This window comes from Trachymyrmex septentrionalis, unplaced genomic scaffold, assembly GCF_001594115.1.
Source record: "Trachymyrmex septentrionalis isolate Tsep2-gDNA-1 unplaced genomic scaffold, Tsep1.0 scaffold7, whole genome shotgun sequence".
In the NCBI taxonomy this organism is placed as follows: Eukaryota; Metazoa; Arthropoda; class Insecta; order Hymenoptera; family Formicidae; genus Trachymyrmex; species Trachymyrmex septentrionalis.
This window is the reverse complement of record NW_017305884.1, coordinates 1042870-1064111: the sequence shown is the minus strand read 5'-3', so window position 1 is coordinate 1064111 and position 21242 is coordinate 1042870. Positions and strand designations below refer to the sequence as shown.

The following is a 21242-nucleotide window of genomic DNA, read 5'->3' as shown; positions in this document are numbered from 1 at the left end:
TTGTTCTTATTTAAAATTTCATTTATATACATATATATTCATATCGATATATAGTCATATCGGTCGCTTCATATTAAGCCTTTTAAATTACGATAACATTTTTCGATGAAAGGAGTTAAAGCGAAGTGGGCGAGTTTGCGGATGATTTTAGCAACATTCTCGCGTTCTCTCGCGAGGATAAATATCTTTGCGGGGACATTTTTAGAGCGACTGGTTTGTTTATTTCTGCTTTTGTGCAACGCGGTGGCGTTCTCGTACGAGTGTAACGACTCGTTCTTTCCTGAAGGCGAGCACGAAGCGCAGCGGGATCGGCGTCGCATAGGCCGGTGGTCGGCATAGCCGTCTCAACCGCTAATTGTTGCACAATGCTCTCTCGCGAGTTCACAGGTGCATTGCACCAGAAATCCTCTCTCCGTACTCGCTGCTTGCCTCTCCCGTACTCGTGCCGTTCAATGGCGTAGAGAGTGCTATCCTAGAAAAGGAAATATCAAATCATTGGGCGCTTTCTATTTAACGAGACAAGTCGACACAAGATATCGTTCTGTTTCTGCTTACTTCACTGAAAATGCCAAGTAAGGTAGGATGACGCTTGTGTTAATTTGTGTCACCAAACGGAGAACAGAAAAGCTGAAAAATGAAGCTGAAGGGAGAGTAACCCGATATTATTTAGGACATTCAGATGACTCTGACCATTTCGATCATGCCGAGGGAAAACTTTTAACAGAGTTTTCTAAAGCTTTACTACTGTCACGAATATTGTATTTTTTCGGAAGTGGGATATACTTGTCTGGGACTCTGTACAGTCAGAAACATTCTCAAAATAATAATGAGTAAGACCCGGTTGAAATGATAACGGCGAACATTTAAAGCGGCGAGATAGAATGTTTTGTATCAATGACGGTGAATAGCAGATTGTTTGAAACCGGCTTTAATCGTGCGACAGTTTATCGTGGAATATCCTCCTCTCTAGGTTTCCGGTTCATTGTTACGATACCGTTTCTACTGACGCGAATGTAATTTCGCAATTCTCGACCTCTTCCTTCCTCTTCGCGAGCGCGCGCGTAATTCGCGGATACGCTTTTCTGCATATTACATTTGCTCTGTACTGCGCTTATTTCCTCCAACGCCAATTGCTCTCTCCTCTCTCTCTCTCTCTCTCTCTCTCTCTCTCTCTCTCTCTCTCTCTCTTCCCCTTTCCTCTCCTGTAAGTGGGATATACGTGTCTGGGGCACCGGGATCCGCGTGCGATACGTGTCACTGACAGCCGTTCCATGTTGAACGGTAGCATCCTGTGAGCTCAATGCGAATGCGAATCGACGATGGCCACACCGGTTAGCGATTATCGCAGATGAGAAGATTGGTCCGGAATTTTCGTAATTAACGCTGATCGTCGACGTACGACCACCGTGCTCTACCATCAGTTATTGTTTCGTATTCAAGTGGAGCAAGTTATGTTTCCGCAGCGCGCGATTTTTTAACATTTTTACGAGCACTTGCCGATGGGAGATAAGTAAGTTCGCTCATTCTTGAAAGAAAGAGGGGAATCCTATCCGTATGTTTTACGCTTCGATTATCCCATGTGATTTCCGACGGTCCGCCTCTTTCGAATTGATCCTTCCTCTCGATTCGGACGTTACTTAACTCTGGTCTGGGAATGGATCACGTAATATTGTTCGTGTTGAATCGCGTATTTTTTTCTTGAGATAGGTAGACTTGCTCATACGCTATTGCGAAAATATGGCTTTGTCATTAGAACACAGTGAAGATTAAACACGTTTTCTTTCATGAATTTAGAAATTCAAAATTTCTAAATTCATAAAAAGTTATCGCATCGAGACATAACAGTAAATGCAATTTAGTAAAGCAACTTACCAAAATCTTATACCAGAGAGAAACCTGAGAGTGGACATCCCAGCTTTTTTCGTGTATCAAACCTCGTAAGGTAATGTTCACGTTTTCGTGGTTCTCTTCCATGCTATTACCATGAATTAGACAAGGACGAACAATCGACTTTGATGGATGTAAAAGACTGGAATGACCACTCTCAGGTTTTTCTTTGCTTATATTTATCAATGACACAATATTTCCGGGAGAGATTGCGCCTTGAGTCACCAGACGCCAAGATTAATCTGGCTTAAATAGAATATGTTAGTATTAATATTGTGTTTTATGTTATTTTCAAAGTTTACTATATAAAAGGTACACTAGCCGAAATAATCTTTTATGTGTTACTTACAACATCAACCGGATATTATACGGAACAATTTTACTCAGCATAAAAAATAGTTTAGTGAATAATGAAAAAATTTACTTCTATCATAAATATATTATCTACATAGTGAATATCGTTAATGAGTATATCAAATTAGAATTAATATTCTAACTGGCAAATATACGTGCATTTAGTAATTTAAGGCTTTATATTACATTGTACCTTTTAAAAAAAAGGCTATTATTTTTTTTTTTTTCAAATGAATAGAACAAAAATTGTAGAAGTTATATGATGTGACGCTGAGCTTGAACAATCGTCGTTTTTCGAGAGAAAAACTTTTTTAGTATGTTATTGTTTGCAATCGGACTTGTTATATAATTACTTTTTATCGTCGATACTGTTGATTTATGAATCTCGAGGTGAAGAAAAAGTCCTCTGTATGAATGTCAGCTGCGGTTGGAAAGGTTAACGGAGCATCCGCTCGTGGGATTTTCCTTATCTTGAACTTTACTCGATCTCCGTCGAGCTGTAGGAAGGGTTTCCAGACTTTTTTCACGGGTATATACCGGTCCCTGTTCCTGTGTGGATTAGAGGTGGAGTATCAGTATACGATAGTCTGTTCTCGTTTCTCTCTCTTTTCTTCAGAGTGAGAGAGAGAGAGAGAGAGAGCTCCCCTTTGATTTTCTAAAGTACCGTTTTCTTCTGTGAATCTAGCGCAATCCATCTGTTTCTCTGTGCAGTATGTGGAGCCTCTGTTACGCCGCTGCTGACGTTTTAAATTCTCTCTTCTGCGCGGCGTGATAAAAATTAAATCAGTGAAGTCAACATATACATATATCGTGTCGCCGTGACATCCATCTCTTCCCCAACGGATATTATCCTTGTCATCGAAGAAGAAAGAAACGTCTCTGAATTTCCTAGAAGTGCATCGATAGAATTACGTTTTAATCAAGAGACGATATGCAAAATCAACAAATTAATTTACTGAATATTTTGAACAATTTTATGATTACTTATGACATTATAAAAGCAAAAACGTTTACATTAAGGTAATTGTAAAATTTAGATTACGCAACGGTTAAACGTTTTAGTGTTAAATATCCTTGTAAATATCACAGTGTTGCAACAACATATGTATCAGTCATATATATGTAAAAGTCATTTTCAGATTTACAATATTATTATGATATCGCTATACGGAACATTAACATCATATGTACTTAAATGCAATACATTATATTATATAATGTACTTTTGCAATTATTATGTGATGCCATAGTAAGCATAAATGATTTGCAAATTTTTATTTATTTTATGCCGCATAAAATATACGGATAAATGTACTCTAAAAAATATAAAATTTTATTATAAGATAAACTTGAACTGATAGACTGTCGTTTTCAAATAAGCGATTTGCAATTACAATTGATCCAAAATAGACGTGTACGCATGATGTAAAAATGCAACATCTGACTGCATATTTAAACTATTGTTTTGCATGTGAACATATAACATTTCTGAAATCCGCCTTTCATACAAAAATCTTTTACTGCCTAAAACCTGGACTCCTCTCTAATCAAATTTGTGAAAGATATTATTAATTTACAGTTACAATGTCGCGTTGTTTATTTATTATGCTTGTCGTAAGAAATTTATCGTTGTGTCTCGGGACTTGTTTCGGGATACACGCGTAAAATTTGTAGAATTAAAAGACAGAAACGTTATTGTTACGAAAAGTGACTCGAACCGTGTGAAATAATGAAAGGGACGTTTCGCGATTTCACTATTTCCGCCGAAAGAATTACGTAATTAAGGAACGCGTATTAAGGCGGACACATCGTATCTCGCATGTTATTTTCACTTCAGGCCGCTTCAGCGAGAGAACACTCGATTTGTGTAGCCGAAAGATTTTAAAGACGTATATATAAATAGGTAATGTACGTTACATCGTGACCGCATAGTTTCTTAATTACGTCTCTTCCGTGACACATCACTACTATATTACTATCATTGCTGTCGAGGTCTTGCGGTTCTCGTCATTATCCATTTATCATCGCGACTTCATTTGCGACTTCGAAATTCGCGAACAAACGGACCTTTTGCGTTGTGCTTCTTAAACGCTGTTAAACGTTATGGGACAAAAATTTGAAGTAGGTACTTGAACCAATTCGTTGAATTAAATAACATTATGCTACTTTTAATTTTCACGTATATCAATTGTTATTTTAACGTAAGACGTACAGTTAAAAAAAAAGGCATCAACGTGCATTCTCTCGATGTTCTTGCTCTTTCGCGAGAGCTACTTGATTTCTTGCGGAAGTCGTGAAATATGAACGAAGAAGAATTAATTAATTTTGATTTTGATATTTGTCTTGACCACTAGATTCCACTCTCCATCGGTAATATTAAACTTTAAAGGCATAATCGATTTTTTATTAAGAATTCTGGTAGGTAAATTCAAATTTGTAAAAAATACATGAAATACAATCCAATTTTTGTAATAGTAAAAACTAATTGTGAAAGCTTTCTCAAGAATATAGGAATCTTTTCAGATTTTTATACAGTCCGGAGCAATATCAAAATCTGTAGTTTGACGATCCAAGTTGCAAACGAAGATTGAAAATTTTACTGATGGAAGGTTAAATCGAACGGAGCCTTTTGCCGGCGCGTTTTCAGGTTGTAGTTATATATGGATCCAGTAGTTGCTGATCTGACAATGGTCACGTGCATTTCCATGATCGATGAAGCATACGAAATGCACGGGTGCGTGCCACGCTCGTTGCGTGAGGTTCCTCTAAAGCTTATGAGGGTTTCCCAGGTTTCCCTTTCTGTTCGGACATCAACCAACCCGCGTATTGATCAATATCTTGTACTTTCGCACATGTAGCAACGCGTTCGATACACAAATGGTACTTAATATTAAAACGAAATTTTTGTTGGAAGTGTCAGGGCTCCGCACAATATAAGGAACAGGGGAACAGATAAGCAGAGAATAAGAATTTCAACACTGAGAAAAAAATATAGTCAGTTTTAATAAATATTTAGTTCAATACTGCCAACTAAACATTTACTTACAGTGAATAAATATTTGTTCAGCAAAAAAAAAAAAGATTATTAAATGTCAAATTGACATTACTTATAAGTAATCAAGTAAATATATCTTTATATTTAATAAATATTTAGTTGGCAGTATTCGACTAAAATATTTATTAAAATTGACTATATTTTTTTTCGTTAGGTGAACCTAACAGAAACTATGTATTTCATAATACATGATATCTGATAGGTTGAAATTCTTATTCTCTGTTCCCTGTTCCTTTTATTGTGCGGAGTCCCTTACAATGTGAAATATTGATTTGCAACAATCTACTAGTTTCCGGAAGAATATATAGAATATGTAAAAATAATCTTGAATATAATTGGTTTATACATTTAGATCCAGTAAGGAGCTAAGGGCAAGATTAATCATATTAAAGAACTTTACAACAGTTGCAAAACTAGCTGCTTTTTCTGCTAAAGCCATTGACATTCAACACGTCAAGCGGTCAAGCGACCCATCAAGCGATCCCGTTCTACATTTCTATATGGCGTCGCGACGCTTGATTATTTATTTTCCTTATTGTTAGATGCAAGTATCGATAACACAAGTATCTGTATTGATTTACTAAGTTATAAACAAACTCGTATTCAGGTGTACTTCGCAATATCTGGCGATGAGTTATAACTGTCACTTTGTATTGGCGGATCCCTTCGCCAATGGATGGAGACACAGACGTTAACCAGGTTACGTAATGGCCGATTTTCTACCTTTCCTGGTGGAATGATGGCAAAATCTGAGGTGTACGTCGTTCTTTCTTCATCGCCGCGTTTGCCTTCCACTATCTCGTTGTATATCGACAGGTTCCGCGTTCAGTTCTGATTCAATCCTCGTTCGCTCGCACGGGCATCTCGCGCGGAGGAGTAAATCGCAAAGTACAGTTATTCGTTTGTAGGAGCGCCATAGAGAGGACTCGGACGATAGGCACCTCGCACGGATCGCGTTAGCTCTTTCAGCACCGAGTCTTTACACACTGTAGCGGGAGTATAAAATATAACCGGGGAAGGATAAGCAAGTTGCCGAAATTAAAATATCACTGGAGATATTTGAAAAAAAAATGTTTTGTAGGAATATTCTACGAGTATAGATCGAGAAGGGAGAAATTTAACATGATAAATTTAACATGTTGTCGAAATGTGAAAAGTTTATGAGTTTATGAGATTGTAACGCACTTTGTAATTGGTAAATTAGAAAATCGAAACGGGTGCACAATTTGATATTTAAAAGAAAGATCTTTGATGAGATTATGATAGAGAAAAGATTTTGTTGATTTAATAAACTTACCAGTACTTTGTACAAACGATTTGTAAATATGCGACAGCAAATTGATTTGTTGTGATTATAATCGTCTCGTCGTTGTTTAACTTAAATTAGTTATTTCATTATTCTAAACGTATAACTTTTTTATTACATCTCTGAAGTGACTCTGTATAAATATATATGAATAAATTTAATTGTTATATTATGTCAAATAAACAAAAACCTGAATTGTTATAAACAAATTTGTTAACAGTACAATCATTTACGTTTAATATCATTACGTGCAATATGCATCATCACACGTGATTGTATAGTGACATCTTTTACGCTCACACTACATACGTGCCTCCATCATCGTTGTAAGGGTGACGTAATGACATCCTTGCACGCACGACGTGATAATCACGCGTGAGGGCAATATGAGCCCTCATAAATTATTATATTGTATATGGAAAATAAAACGTTATTGAACATACTTTATTACTTTTAAATTAATTTATTACTTTATTATATTAACTTTATTACTTTAAATTTTGAATGTAAATTCGGGAAAATTTGATTCGGATTGGAATCAAAAAGTTTGGATTTAATTCGTTTTTGAACGAATTTTATCAAAGATTCGATTCGATTCGAGCTCATAAATGCTTGATTCGCTTCTAATGCGAAAAATACTTTATGTTTTATTGATATTTCAGAAAGTTTATGTACTGATAAAGTAATGCTGCAATAATTAAAAGATTAACGTACACTTTGGATAAGTACATTATATTAAAGCGGTAATTTTATCTTAAAATGTTAAGTTAAATATATCTAACAATAAAAGTCGATACGTGGATCAAATTTTAAAACAACAAATTTCTTAACGACGTATACCACAACGCAAGATGTTAGCAGCAAATATTATATATTTTAAAACATGTAACAATTAGATAAATAGACGTTTCGACCTTCGATTAGGTCGTCTTTAGTATTCCAATTAGAAATCAGATTCACAAGTATAATATTATATATTATCGCAACAACGAAAAGTTAGACGTCGAGCATTATAAATTATAAGAATACTCCGACATGATAGCGTTAATTATATATTTTAAAATATATAATATATGCTACTATCTTGCGTTATGATCTATGCCGTTAAGAAATTTGCTGCTTTTAAATATATCTATCGTATATTAATGATACGCATGAAACGGATTTTAATTAGATAAATAATAGAGTGTGCTCAGTTATCAGGTAATTCTCACAATCGCTAGTTAATTGTATTTAGAAACGAGCTACGAGAAGTTGTAGCACGATAATTACGACGTCGCATTATCTAAACATGGGAAAATGACAGTTTGCGTGTTCATATTGCACACGTGCAAACGCACATGCATATACGGGAAGCCCGAGCATCTGCTGACCATCCGTTCGGTCCGCCAATTGTGGCTTGTTAATTTTACGAGCGAGTCGCCTCGCGCTAATTGGACGCCTTGACGAATTTTAAACGGGACCAAGTGCCAAAAAGACATTATGATCCGCAGTCTTCATTTAATTGTAAGTCTGTTACGAAAAGAGGCCTCATTTTATAAATAGTCATTCATTTTAAACTCATTTTCCAAATCATAATGATGTTGTGTACGTGGGTATTATTTAATAGAACAACCTTGACTTCAAAATTAAGTTTATTTGTTCCTTTATTGATTTTCTTATTATCTAAATATTATTTAGTACATTACATACACATTAAGATATCTTTGAGAAAACGTTCTTCGAGAACACTCAGACTTTTGTCTGCCTCAATACTGTTGCACGTAGTGCGAGATCCTTGCTTTTATCTCATTATTGCGAAATTACCATATACAAAATAATATACGCATTTACCTGACGTGTTTATAGCGTTTCCCGCGTTTCGCGTTTTACTTTTGCGATAGAGCCGTTGCCACGGCTTATTGGTCTCCCTGGTGGCCTAGCAGCGGTGCTCAATCGGCCGTCGCACGTACTCAAAAGTGTGTCGAATATCCAGCAGGAAGTGAATGTATCTGTAGGTGAGTAGACCCGTACATCAAACGGTCGAAAAATGCACGTTTACATTCACATGTCGCCTATTAGATACACGCGTGGAAAGTATTCCAGCCTTAGCGTTAAAATATGGAAATTGTATATATATATATATACACACACACACACACATATATATATACACGCATATATATATATACAATATCTGACGAGTTTTTAAAAATAATTTCTAACGTAGAAAACTTATAAAATATCTTTAAAGGATTTATAAAATACTTATTAAGACATTTTACTAAAAAATATTAAAATGTTTTAGGGAAATTGTAGCAGTTTTATAAAAGTCTACAATGAAAGTGAGCTGTTACTTTTTAGAAAGTAACAACACACACACATACGTATTATTTATAGTTTATAGCGCATCTGATCTTCTATTCGTACAAGTAAATATAAAGCTTTTATTGGGGAAAGTTTAACGTTGTATTGGAAAAGTACTGCAAAAGATGGTTACGCTACGAATAATTTTATATTAGCATTCGTAAAGTGATCGGCGTTGTAAATTATCCTTTTTATTATACTTGGGCGGTAAAAAAGATGTTGGAAGGCTAAAAGGCTGCGTTTGGCAAGCGCGCTTATCAGTTAGCTGTTATATCATTTTATCCTTGATTCGACGTATAATGTATGATAAAGACAGAACCATATAATAACGTTGATAACGCGTCTAAAACGCGCGACGCGAAGATCATGCAGGAACTGTTTTATTAATAATGTAGGTTTATAGATAAAGTGGGTCTTTATACCTATAGTTTCAAGTTTCATTTATATATCGCACTGTGTACTTTTAGTTAATATTTACGAACGTCCAGAAAGAATAATGTCGCGTAATCTATACTTATTTCCAAATTGAATTGCGACAGCACAGTTATCCGTCTTTGTCACTCGTACGTAATTTTACTAGATATATATAACTTCCAAAGAGGGAAGACTTCTCTTAAAAGAAAAATTTTTTGTAACTTTCCTTTTGACAATATCTTCAAAGAAATAGCTTGATTCAAATCTTCGGTCATAATATACCTAAAAAAAAACCCCTCTTTAAATAAATAACAATAAATAAAGGCCAAAGTAAGAGTCAACACGTTTCTTTAAAAAGTCATACAATTAAAAGAATAAAATACATGTACAGAAAAGTAAAATAAAATACAATATATGATAAAAAAATATGATAAAAGTAAAAATAAAAATAAAAATAAAATACAAAATAAGAAAAAATATATGCCAAGTGCGTAAAAAAAGGTATCGAGTATTAGATTCCTTTTAATAAAAGATAGATACGAAATAAATGCAATTAGCCAAGTATTTCATTTTGCCCGGCGTCGCTGGTGATGGTAAGCGTTGCGAATTTGGCAAAGACAGGAACATACAATGACGTTCACACGTCAAGCGGTCAAACGGCTCGTTTTTATGCACTTGGTGCATAAAACGTCACCGTCGCTTGATTCGGTCTTTACACATTTTTCAATTAATTACAAAATTCTCACGTAAAACAAATTGAGCGATGACATGATGACTTTCTTTTATTCTCTCCAAGTCTTTTTCTTCGCTATTGAGCACATCTCATTTTTAAATGTATTTTTACGTGCGAGTAATTTAATACTCTGCGTCGGAGTAAGTGCTTCAGGGAAATTGCTTGAAAGCCCTAATCAGCGAGTGGAGCTACGACGATGTGGGTTGAGAGACTCTGACGTAAATCACTGCTAGTTCATATTATGAGCGCTGCACCAATGATCAACGATAGCAACAGTGCACCGATCTTCGGTGACGTCGAGGGAGAAAGAGAGAGAGAGAGAGAGAAGTTTCACCTGACTAGTAAATGGCACTTTCTGATAGATGGAAATGTCTGGGTCCGACGCAGGTACGAACTACCGTGATATCGGTCTCGACCGACCGCTGGAACGTAAATAGTTCCCAACGATCCGCGAAATATATCGTCGGAATTTGTCCGAACGCAATCATAAAACGCGTGTTCGTCAAGGGAATTGCACACGGAAGCATCGTGCTTCCGATCCTCGTCGTTTGCATGCATTGACCTCTAGAAGTCTATAACTTTTTTTTTGTCATTCACTAATCCTCCATACTCGACTAGGCATAAATCTTACTTTTGAATTGCTCTCCATGTTTCTTGAAAATATACGTGGGACTGTTGCATTTTGTACTGCGTTGCCAATGTTTTATTCGTGTCTGTCCATGAAGAAATTTTTAGGCGAGGACATTTGTCTGAATTTTCGCGCAGGTCACTTCTTGTGTAACAAGTCAGCGCGTGTTTGTGAATATTTTTACCTTTTCGTCTCTCTAGGGAGGCTGTTTCGCCTAGGAAAACTGGAAATACTAGAGTAATTGTGGGTCTTACGGATTGGCTCCAAAGAACGGTGGTGGTTCAGGGCCAAAATTTGCTTATGATTGAAACGTATGAAATCGGTCAATTTTTATACTAGATTTGAACGTGTTGAACTCGGATATGAAGCTTAAAATTCTTCAAAGTCCGGGAAACTTTGTGAAAATGCAATTTTTCTGCTCGAAAGCATCGTTTTGCAGCAAAATCGTTTCTTAATGAATAAATAGTAACTGTGAAAAAAAGAAGTGTCCTTTTATTAATATTTTTCAGGCGAAAGAAAAGTGCTATAATATCTATTATTTTCATCGAAATTGCTCATTTTTATGGTTCGATGCTAATCAATACTTTAACGAAACTTTTCTCTAGATTGTTTATTAGTTCTTACAGTAATATATGTAATTATGTATAATTATGTATAATTATTTATTATACGTATGGAAATATTTCATATATAGTTTTTACAGAAAATTTTGTGAACATATGCTGAATCTTAGTATACGGAACTTTTTGGAGTTGCTGATTGCAAATCTGAAAATTTAAAAAAATGCTAAATTAAAAAAATGTAACTTGTTTATATACATGTTAATATTTACATTTAAAATACGTAACTTTCCGACCGTGACGAAACGGGAAATTTATGTTGCACTGCAGAGATATATTCTCTAATGTGTGTCTGTTCTTTTTTATTTCTCTACCTACACGAGAATCGAATTTTTCAAGTTTTTTTTTTTTTATATATGCTGCAGTCCGCGTTCACTGTTGAAATTCGAATGCACTTTACCTCTAATGAAACTTTTTATCGGAGATTACTGAAAGCATACACTTCTGATATTCGATGTCTACCGACACATGCGATGGCACAGCTTGAATATTACATCGTGTATTCTCTTTGATCTCTGAGTACATGATGAGGAAAAAGATGTCTTTCGACAAATAGCGGCAATTTTCAGCAATTATTAACTATATGTCCAATCTCATCGGCGATTGCGTAATAGCAAAATAGATATCTTGGTACATATGTCACTTGAATTACTCTCACACTTATTGGATAATATTGTGCTTTATTATGTAATGAATTCACAAATAGAAAGTGCAATATATGGACTGCTTTATCCGGTGTCTGCATATTTGATTATGTGTATTTTTTATAAGAATGTAGTATTCAATTATGAAACGCAGTTCCATTTACAAAAAAAAAAAAACGAAATTTAATTCCTTAACGTTATGTTAATAACACTGAAAATTATAATGTAACTTCAAAATAGTGATAGTTTCTAACGTATTCGTCTTGTGTTAAATTAATACAAAGATTTGAGTGGACCGTTTGGGACACGTCAAACGTGCTAAATTTAACACGAACTGCAGTGTATCTTACACGATCTTGGAAAGATCATACTTCATGCAAATCAGAGCACAATGTATACGCAGGAGGTTTGAACTTCAGATCAGAGTTTTGGAACGGATTTGACAACGGCATTGCTTCCGTTTCTTTGATTTACAGAAGATCAGAACCTCTCTCACGTCCAGATTCGATTCTATTTAAACGCAGTCTTTCGCTTCGTCTCGCGAAGTAATTGTAAAAAAAATGAAGTTGGAAATTATTCAATGAAGCTCGCACCAACTTGTGCGATACTCAATCCAGCTTCTCTCCATTACGGGTCGAATGCTCGTACCTCACGCTTTGCGTGCGTCGCGTTGTGGACGGGTGTATTCTTGTGCGTAAATATCAGAGAGTATACGAGTAATTGATACACGAGCTTCGTGTGCACGTCTCAAAAAAAATCTATGTCTTGATACTCACTCGGGACGTCTGCGTGAACTTAGAAAGAAAACTTACTTCTTTGACAAAAGGTGAAAAAAGGCATTAAGAGTACGTGCTTCTCGAAAAAAAAAAAAACAATTGTTCCAAATTATAAAACCCAAGTGTAATACTATCTTTTTGTATTAAATTAAAAGGTAGAATCCATGAAGTGTTATTATTTTTATTAACTCTAATAATATGTATCATTTGGTGAGAATAAACGTCGGAGTATAAGTCGAATGTAAGGGGAGAGTAATGGAAGTAAATAAAGTTTGTAGGAGGCGGAGATTGGAACAACGAAATGTAAAAAAGGCGTTTAAACTTAAAAGCAATAAATTTATGATGGTGCCAACAAATAGCATTTATTAGCAACGCTGCTATCTCATATTTAGACGCTTATCTCATAATAGGAGACTTTCCTTTATATATAACATTAATCTTATTCATTTTATTATTTGTATGATAAAGGATGTTAAATTACATTATATTAGGTTGTTCGGAAAGTAATTTCGTTTTTTTCCCAACAGAGGACTTATTGGATTTTTTCACAGCCAACTTCACACTTAAGCCGCATAATCATTATATATTTTGACAGCTGATATAGCAAGGCTTGCTTGTGAAAAAAGTTCGATTGATTCTACGCAGTAGTTTTTGATTGGTGCCCTATCAAATATGAAAGTGAAAAGCAGCATTTTCGGCATATTTTACTTTTTTACTATCGAAAAGGTAAAAATGCTGTTCAAGCAAGAAAAAAATTATCCGATGTGTATGGAGAAGATGTATTGACAGAACGCCAGTGCCAAAACTGGTTTGCAAAATTTCGATCCGGCAATTTTGATGTTGAAGATGCACCACGTTCTGGAAGGCCAGTTGAAGCTGATGAAGACACAATAAAGGCATTAATTGATGCAAACCGGCGAATAACAACTCGTGAGATCGCTGAGAGATTAAATTTATCGAATTCGACCGTTCATGATCATTTGAAACGCGTCTGATTGAAAATCGTCTTTCATTTTCATATGAAAAAACGAAATTACTTTCCGAACAATAGAATGAGGTATGTACAATTTCGAGCGTGATACAATTACGAACGAAATAAAATAATCCAATTTTCGAGGTTCAAGTTTGATAACCTTGATCTTATCGTGTGAGAATGGGGAATATTGGAGACACCAAACAGAAAAGAATCAAATTTAAACTTCGAAAATTTGATTGAAATTTTATTTCGTTCGGAAATGTTCGAAATTGTACTATTTTAATTTTGAGAAAATATCTCAGCTGCATGAAAAAAAAAAAGGAAATAAGTTGAATTATGCTGTGTGTGTGTGTGTGTGGGGCAGATCGTATAATTCAATATACAGTCACACGTTTCCATGTTACATAAGGAAAAAATTCTAGATATATGAGTTTTTAAATACAGAAACGTCAGCGGTACACAATAGACGGTCTAATTAATAATGAAAACGTGTATGTAATTGCTGTTACACTTGTTTGTCTGAGCTCCTTTATAAATGATTCTTCGCTACATCTGTGAAATTAACAAAAATTTCGCGCTTAATCAAATTCTTGATATGACAAATGTATGAGACCCGACCTCTTTTTTTCTTTTTTTTTTCTTCTTCGTATTTCTCTTCTTACAGTTTTTCTGGATAAAAAACGACGTCCGCAGTAAAATGGAAAATTGCACCGATTCGATCGCGTGGGCTGCTCGAAGTAACGACTTCTCTCCTCGACCTTTAATTTATCTAATTAAAACTCAACTCGTATAAAACCCACTAACAGCGTTTTCGACGTGCAGAAGATTATGAAAAGTTTGTTTATTGATGGAAATCTATTTGAAAAATCAAATGAGAATGTTACGCAATTAATTTAAAAAATCTAGAGTTAAAATAATCTATAAGAATGCAAAGTAATTATTGCAAAAAGATTAAAGTTCATCGTTGACTTTGATTTTTACATATAATTAATAAAACGAAATAACGTCTTATTTCTGCGACATATATAAATTAAAAACCACCTCACTTGTTCTCCTGCCTAGAGGCGCAAAACTTTCCACACGAAGCGAGGACTACCCCATCTCCTCTCCTGTCCAGGGGTGGACTCGCTTCGCATGGAAAATCATCCGCCCCTAGGCAAAAGGGGGAGATGGGGTGGACTTTGCTTTGTGCATGGAAAGTCCTGCGTCCCTTGACAGGAGGAGAGATGGGGTGGACCTCGCTTTGCGTGGAAAGTTGTGCAACCTTAGAAATAAGACGTTTTATATCTGAATTTAAACTGAGTTTGTTTATTTTTTTTTTGTCAATTTTACTTTTCTTTATTTGTAATTTATTTTTTTTAATTGTATGACAATTTAAAAAATGTGTTTGACTCTTACTTTGCCTTTTATTTATTGTTATTTATTTCATATTCTTATTATCGAAAACACATCGTAATTTTACATTTATTATTAATTCTTCCTTGTTTATCGGCTCGTTTAAATAAATTTGAAAAATTACGGGAGAATGTAGTGCAATTAATTTTAAGTGGAGTTGAAATAATTTCTAAAAATACAAATTTCTTTGTGAGATATAAATTTCATATTTTTTTGTTATGAAAATATTTTACATTAATTATTAAGTTCTCCATATTGTATATTGACGCGTTTAAGTAACGTAATTTTTTCAAATTATACGAAAAGCGTAGCGCAACTAATTTTAAATCCGGGAATGTTGGAAAATAATCTCTAAGAATATAAATTTCTTCGCGAATATAAAATTTTCTCTCTCTTGTTATCGAAATATAATTCTACATTATTTATTAATCCTTCTATATTAATTCGTTTAAATAACGTAAATATCCATTTTCTTTTCGCCTTGAACTATTTCCCGGCTAACTTTCAAAACTACGTGTCACGCATGACTTTCTATTAAATAATATGTATATTAAATGATCAACAGTACTTTCTATCGAGATAGTACGAGATAAAAATCGATCGTTAATGCGAATAATAGTCATCGAATAATATAACGTAATTTCTTCTTGTCATACGATATATATATTATAAGATATTCTTCTGAATGCGGCGCTTTCCTTGACAAATTGTCCGGCACATTTTCTGAGAGCTTCGCCATCTGTCACGCGCGAGAAAAACGCGTAGAAAGTTGAAACTCGGAGGGAATCGCGCGTCCTGATGGCGATGCCCAGAAGCATTCTCCGTCGAATCGTCGACGGAGTCGTAGGATGTTGACGGTAAAATAAATAAGTGATTCCGCGATTTTTCTTTCATAGAGCCACGGTACGATAGAGAAGGAGTCCCGAGCGGGTTCCGACCTAGTGTTCTCAACTTGGAGAATGTGTGTGACCGACACTGTCGCGCGTCGCGTCGCGTCGCGGCGTCCGTCGTGCTGTTTTGAAGTGCGCGGAACGCGCATGCGCGTTTATAGACCCACATAATCAAGAAACCAGCAACCGCATTCCTTATACACGTACTAATGAACCGTCTCACTATGGTTGTTTCCCCCTTGCGCACACGAGGTCTTTCAATTTTCTCGCTCACTGTCCATCCGGCTGTCTTGAGTGACCCCGCGTGATGTATATCTGGTCACAGAGCATGAAGGAAGAGACGTAACTAGGAAGAGAAAAGGAACGAGAGATGCAACTGATGTGTGAACCTGGCACACAATTCTAACAAGAATAAAAATGGATACGTAGTACGCGTTTGTATTTCGTTTCGACGGCTTATTATTTCATTCGTATACCTCAAAGAGTAAAAATGTAAGTAAAAAACAAAAAATGGCCAGCGCGCAACGATAATATTTTTTAATTTCTTCGTTTATGTCATTCGAATGAGAATCGCTTTTATCCATTTGTATTTATTTTTCTTTGTATCGCAAGGGGTTCGAATATACAGCATTTTTCAAATTTTTGAAAATCCGACATGAGGATAAGTCGGCCACTTTAAAAGATATCGAAAAGGGACCTATGGCATTCGAAAGAGAATCCTACCTCAAAGAATTTGGTTCAAACAGATATTGTATAAACGAAGTACGAACGCACTACGGTGTCCATTATTTTTATAGTTGAACGTCAGGCTAATTCACATTAGAACATCTCGCGCTGTGATGAAGATGTTAAAAAATATTTATTAAAATATTGAAGCTACTGCGAGATGCGTCTCTCTTCAAGAGTAGTCATAAATGATATTTAGAAAATAATAATGCCTGGAAAAAAACGATATTTGTTAGATATTATTTCTGTCAAAAATAACAGCCCCAGTAGCACACGTTGGTTTTATATACGTTCCTTAAACGTTTGTAGAACATTAGATACGTTTAGGAAATATGTTATATATAAAACGTATATGAACCAATAGATGCTACCTGGGAGAAATTCTAATGAGAAAAAGACAGAACAAAGATGTAAGCAAGAACGAAGATGTACATAATATAAGAAACGTACATGCGTGACGAAATGCCGCTAAAATATGAGGAAAGTAATGTAAATCTCTCTCGCATTCTTACCGCGGTGATCCATAGCCTCAAGCAATGGCCCAAATGCCTGACATACATAACGTGCGTAGCTGCACTACCTAAATACTTGTACAAAATTCTATTAGTTTCCGACTGAAAGATTTTGTCGTTTACAAACGTGTATTACATACATTATTTATGACTTCTGTAATTGCTTGAATTATGATATTGAATTATGGTATTGCTTTCTGAATTTGACGATTGATTGAAGAAAATTATAATGCCCAAGATACTCGAAGACTTGAAACGACAACAGTGTTTAACAAAAAGTTATTTTTTTTTTTTTTTAGCATAAAAACGAAATCGTTTTTTTTTAGCACTGCAAAAAGTGTCATCAAAATTCTTCAAAATTGCATGAAAGGTTATTATAAAGGTTATTATATTTTAATATATATTAGTATATAATATATTATATCATTATTGTGATATGTATTGAAGAAATTTTATTGAAATCAAAATTAAGTATGTTATTATAGGATTTTTAGCTCTTAAAAGGAATTTATTGTGTTGATAATAATTACGTATTTGTAATTAATATTAAAGTTTAAGAGTTGATGATTTATATAAGCTATTAAGGATCTATCAAATATTTTTCAATTATGTTATACAAATTTGTAAATTTTTCCGTAATAAGTGATAATAAACGATTTATTAAGACCGTATAATATGAATAGACAACAAGTAAGGGAAAAGTTAAAAGGCACTGCCAACCCCATTATAACCAGCGCTGTAATTCAGCGCAAACTTTCTGCCGCTGCTTTCGAAGCTTTCGAGTAGTAAGATTCCGGAGTTTATATCGAGCGTAGTAGTAAGGTTCTTATAACATCTAAGTTTGGCGTTATAACATCAAGAAAAACTTCAAAAAATTTAATAAATCGAGCAATTTCAAACTTGAGACGTAGATTCGTTTAGGCTTTAAAAAATATGGCGCAGCTTTTACGATATTTTTGTAAGAGATCGATTTTTTGTTTAATCTAAGCTTATTATTAAAGAATAATTTTGTATTCTGACACACGTTTGTCAAAAACTTGAATGATGCGCTCGATTTGGATAATAAAGAATAAACGAATAAATCGCATTTTATCAATTGCAGCAGCCATAGAATGTATCGAATCCGAGACGGGATGCAGGAGGTGCAGAGACGGGACGTGTGCCAGATGCGCTGTGTTGTTACATCAGGGTACTTGTGTGCACACCTGCCCATCGGGCTTCGTCTCCGACTGGTCCACCCGGGACGAATACATGGGTCGTGTCTGTCGAGAGACCGGCTACATGTTCGGCCTCACCGGTAGCCAGGTCGCGATTTTGGTAGGGGTGGTCTCCGGTACAACTATCTGTATCTTCATCATCCTCTGCGGCGCGATAGTCGTACACCGACGTAAGAAGAAGGCGGTGAAGCTGGCCCAGCAGTTTGAGGACAGGTATTTTTTTCAATTTTCTTTTTTACTCTATCACTTATTTACGCGCAGTGATTCATTGACCGTTCTTGTGCATTTTAGCGCAGAGAGGAGAGAATTTCTGAAACACCTAGCGACGCTCCGTGGAGAGGCCAATACTTTCCTCGCTATGCTCAACGATACTAGAAGACAGGTCAGAGAGTTGTACTACTCGGGAAATAACGGAGACGGTGCCGTCGGAATCCAAGCGTATAGGTACAAATACAGTAGAAAAATTAGGCCATCGCATACTTTTCTAATGTTAATCCATTAAGAGTCGTTGTAGCAAAAATTAATTTGTCAAATATTAAATAAAATATTGTAGAAAAATGTACTAGAAGATTGGACACTTCCAATAGAAATTATGCTAATATGTTTCTGTAATAAATCTCTTGTGAATATCTCTCTTTTCAATAAAAATCTATTGAAAATTTAATGAGCTCTTATTAATCTTTATTGATATTGATACAGACCAGTGCTACGTGACCTGGCGAGGATACTAGTTCTCGTGAATAGGAGAGACGATGAGATACCACTTCCGCCCGACGATTGGCAACGACTATTCTCATGGGCAGAGCGGCTATTGAGAAGATATAAAAGGCATAGTTCTCCAGAAGTAAGATTGTTATGACAAATATTTCTACTTGAAGTGAAAACGACAAATGAGCGCTATCAATATCATCTTACACTTTCAATTCTTTTTCACGCTAGTCCCTAAAGCACTTTGGTGAGTCACATACCCAACTGTATGCAAAAAGCATAGCATTAGAGAATTCCCCGCGTAAAAGCTCCCTTCTCTCTTTGAACGGCAGGCTGTTTTTCTTTTTTTATAAAACGTGTACGAAACAACATTGCCGAACTGTATATTATGCATTACCCTTTTATAATTTAAAGGTGGCTCAGCTCGTGACATTCCTGCAACAGCCGACGAGCAACCCCGTCCAAATGACCTCGTTATCGGCGCAATCGGTCACGACATCGCAACCACCACTTCATCAACCCGTATACGAACCGAGAAGCACCCCCACTAATCTCACCACATTCCAAGCGAACGTGCCTCTCGCGACGTTCCAAGCGAGCGATAAATCGAGCATCAGTCCAGCGAGTTCGAGCCTCGGCTACACAAAGGACAGCAGTCCCCTCGGTTCGAGTTTGGGTCAAAACAGTGCTTTCGGTATTTACAGCAGTGAAAAGTTCAGCCCGAACGGCTCGACAATCGGTCAAACGACGCCTCTCGTCTACGGAAATAATCTGAAGCGAACAGGATCGAGGGCGACGAGTGACTGTCAAGAATTGCAGACCATCTCTGCGTTTAATCGCAGTTATAATGGCACGCTGCCCTTGGAGACCAACAACATCCGTGCGTTACACGACGAGTGCGCAGTCAACGATGGTTTAGACCGCGACTTGAATCCTCAATGGAAGTTTCAGAGTAGCCCCGTAGAGGCGGCCAATTACACCATTCTGTCGGATTGGTCGCCAGCTCATGATTATCTCATCGACGATTTCACAATTCTCGGTTTTCGGCCGCAGGACGAAATCACTACGGAATTGTAGTATCGACTGATAGTGAAATACATAACGAGATCCAAACAAGACTTGTAAAGGAAGAGAGAGTTACAAATGCTTGCGCATTTCAAATACCGTCAAATACCGTTTTCAAACAATATTTCAAAAATCCTCAACAATCTTCTTTGACAATCCTGTAACGGTACTTTGCATTGCATTAACGAGATTTATTAATTGTGTTATTCATGAAAAAGGATCGTATGAAATAAATTCTATCTGCTACATTTGACAATCTATGCGTGTTGGTCGATAATGCGATATCGACGTATATTAGGTTTGCTTTTTATTACTGCACTCTTGGAATATATGAAAATGGTATATAGCTAATTGGCGCTCTTTCTAACATATATCTGTCCTCGTCTGTTTATTTTATTGCGATGCGCATGCGTCGATCTACAGTTTTGAAAATTCTTTATTATTATAAAAGTGTGTATCGCGTGTAAAGTTAGGCAACTGTATGCCATTATTATCTAGTCTAGTGCAAGCGCAAACAGATTTTAAATAGATAAGGACAGACATATATTGGATATTTTTGCTATATTATTCAGATTGAATGGCACTTCCAGTTTATTCTAAGGCTGCACTGAATTGCAATGGAATTTTTTTCTTGTTTTCGATAAATTTAAACATATATTTGTTTTATTTCAAATCAATACGCTAATTCAGCTATAAAAAATAGACTTATTTCTTAATTATCGATAATATTGATAATTACGAAATATATGAGTAATAAATAATCCTACGATCAATACGAAATACAGACAAATATCGTTAAAAATACGAAGAATTCTCATTAAATTAAAGAAATCGTAAAGAAAAAAACAATCAAAAATTTACCGCTTGTAAAATTTGTAAATTTGAATAAACTTGAATTTTCCAGTGTTTTCTTCAGATCACTGTAACGTGAAATGTTGAATACGAATGATATGTTTTTATAAAATGTAAATGTTTTTATAAAATCTTGAA

At 35.5% G+C, this 21242-nt stretch overlaps 1 protein-coding gene across 2 annotated transcripts in view; it reads left to right on the top strand.

Annotated features, from left to right (window-relative positions):
- LOC108753518 overlaps nt 1–20929 on the top strand; it is a 25071-nt gene extending 4142 nt beyond the window's left edge. The window contains exons 2-5 of one of the 2 annotated variants that reach the window (XM_018495153.1): nt 18368–18692; nt 18771–18923; nt 19179–19323; nt 19602–20929. In XM_018495153.1, coding sequence (XP_018350655.1) covers nt 18368–18692; nt 18771–18923; nt 19179–19323; nt 19602–20264 — 1286 coding nt within the window. In that variant the 3' untranslated portion in view covers nt 20265–20929. Of the gene's footprint in view, nt 1–18364; nt 18693–18770; nt 18924–19178; nt 19324–19601 lie in introns of both variants that reach the window. The other variant, XM_018495152.1, reaches the window with a different exon arrangement.
- The last annotated feature ends 313 nt before the right edge of the window (nt 20930–21242 follow it).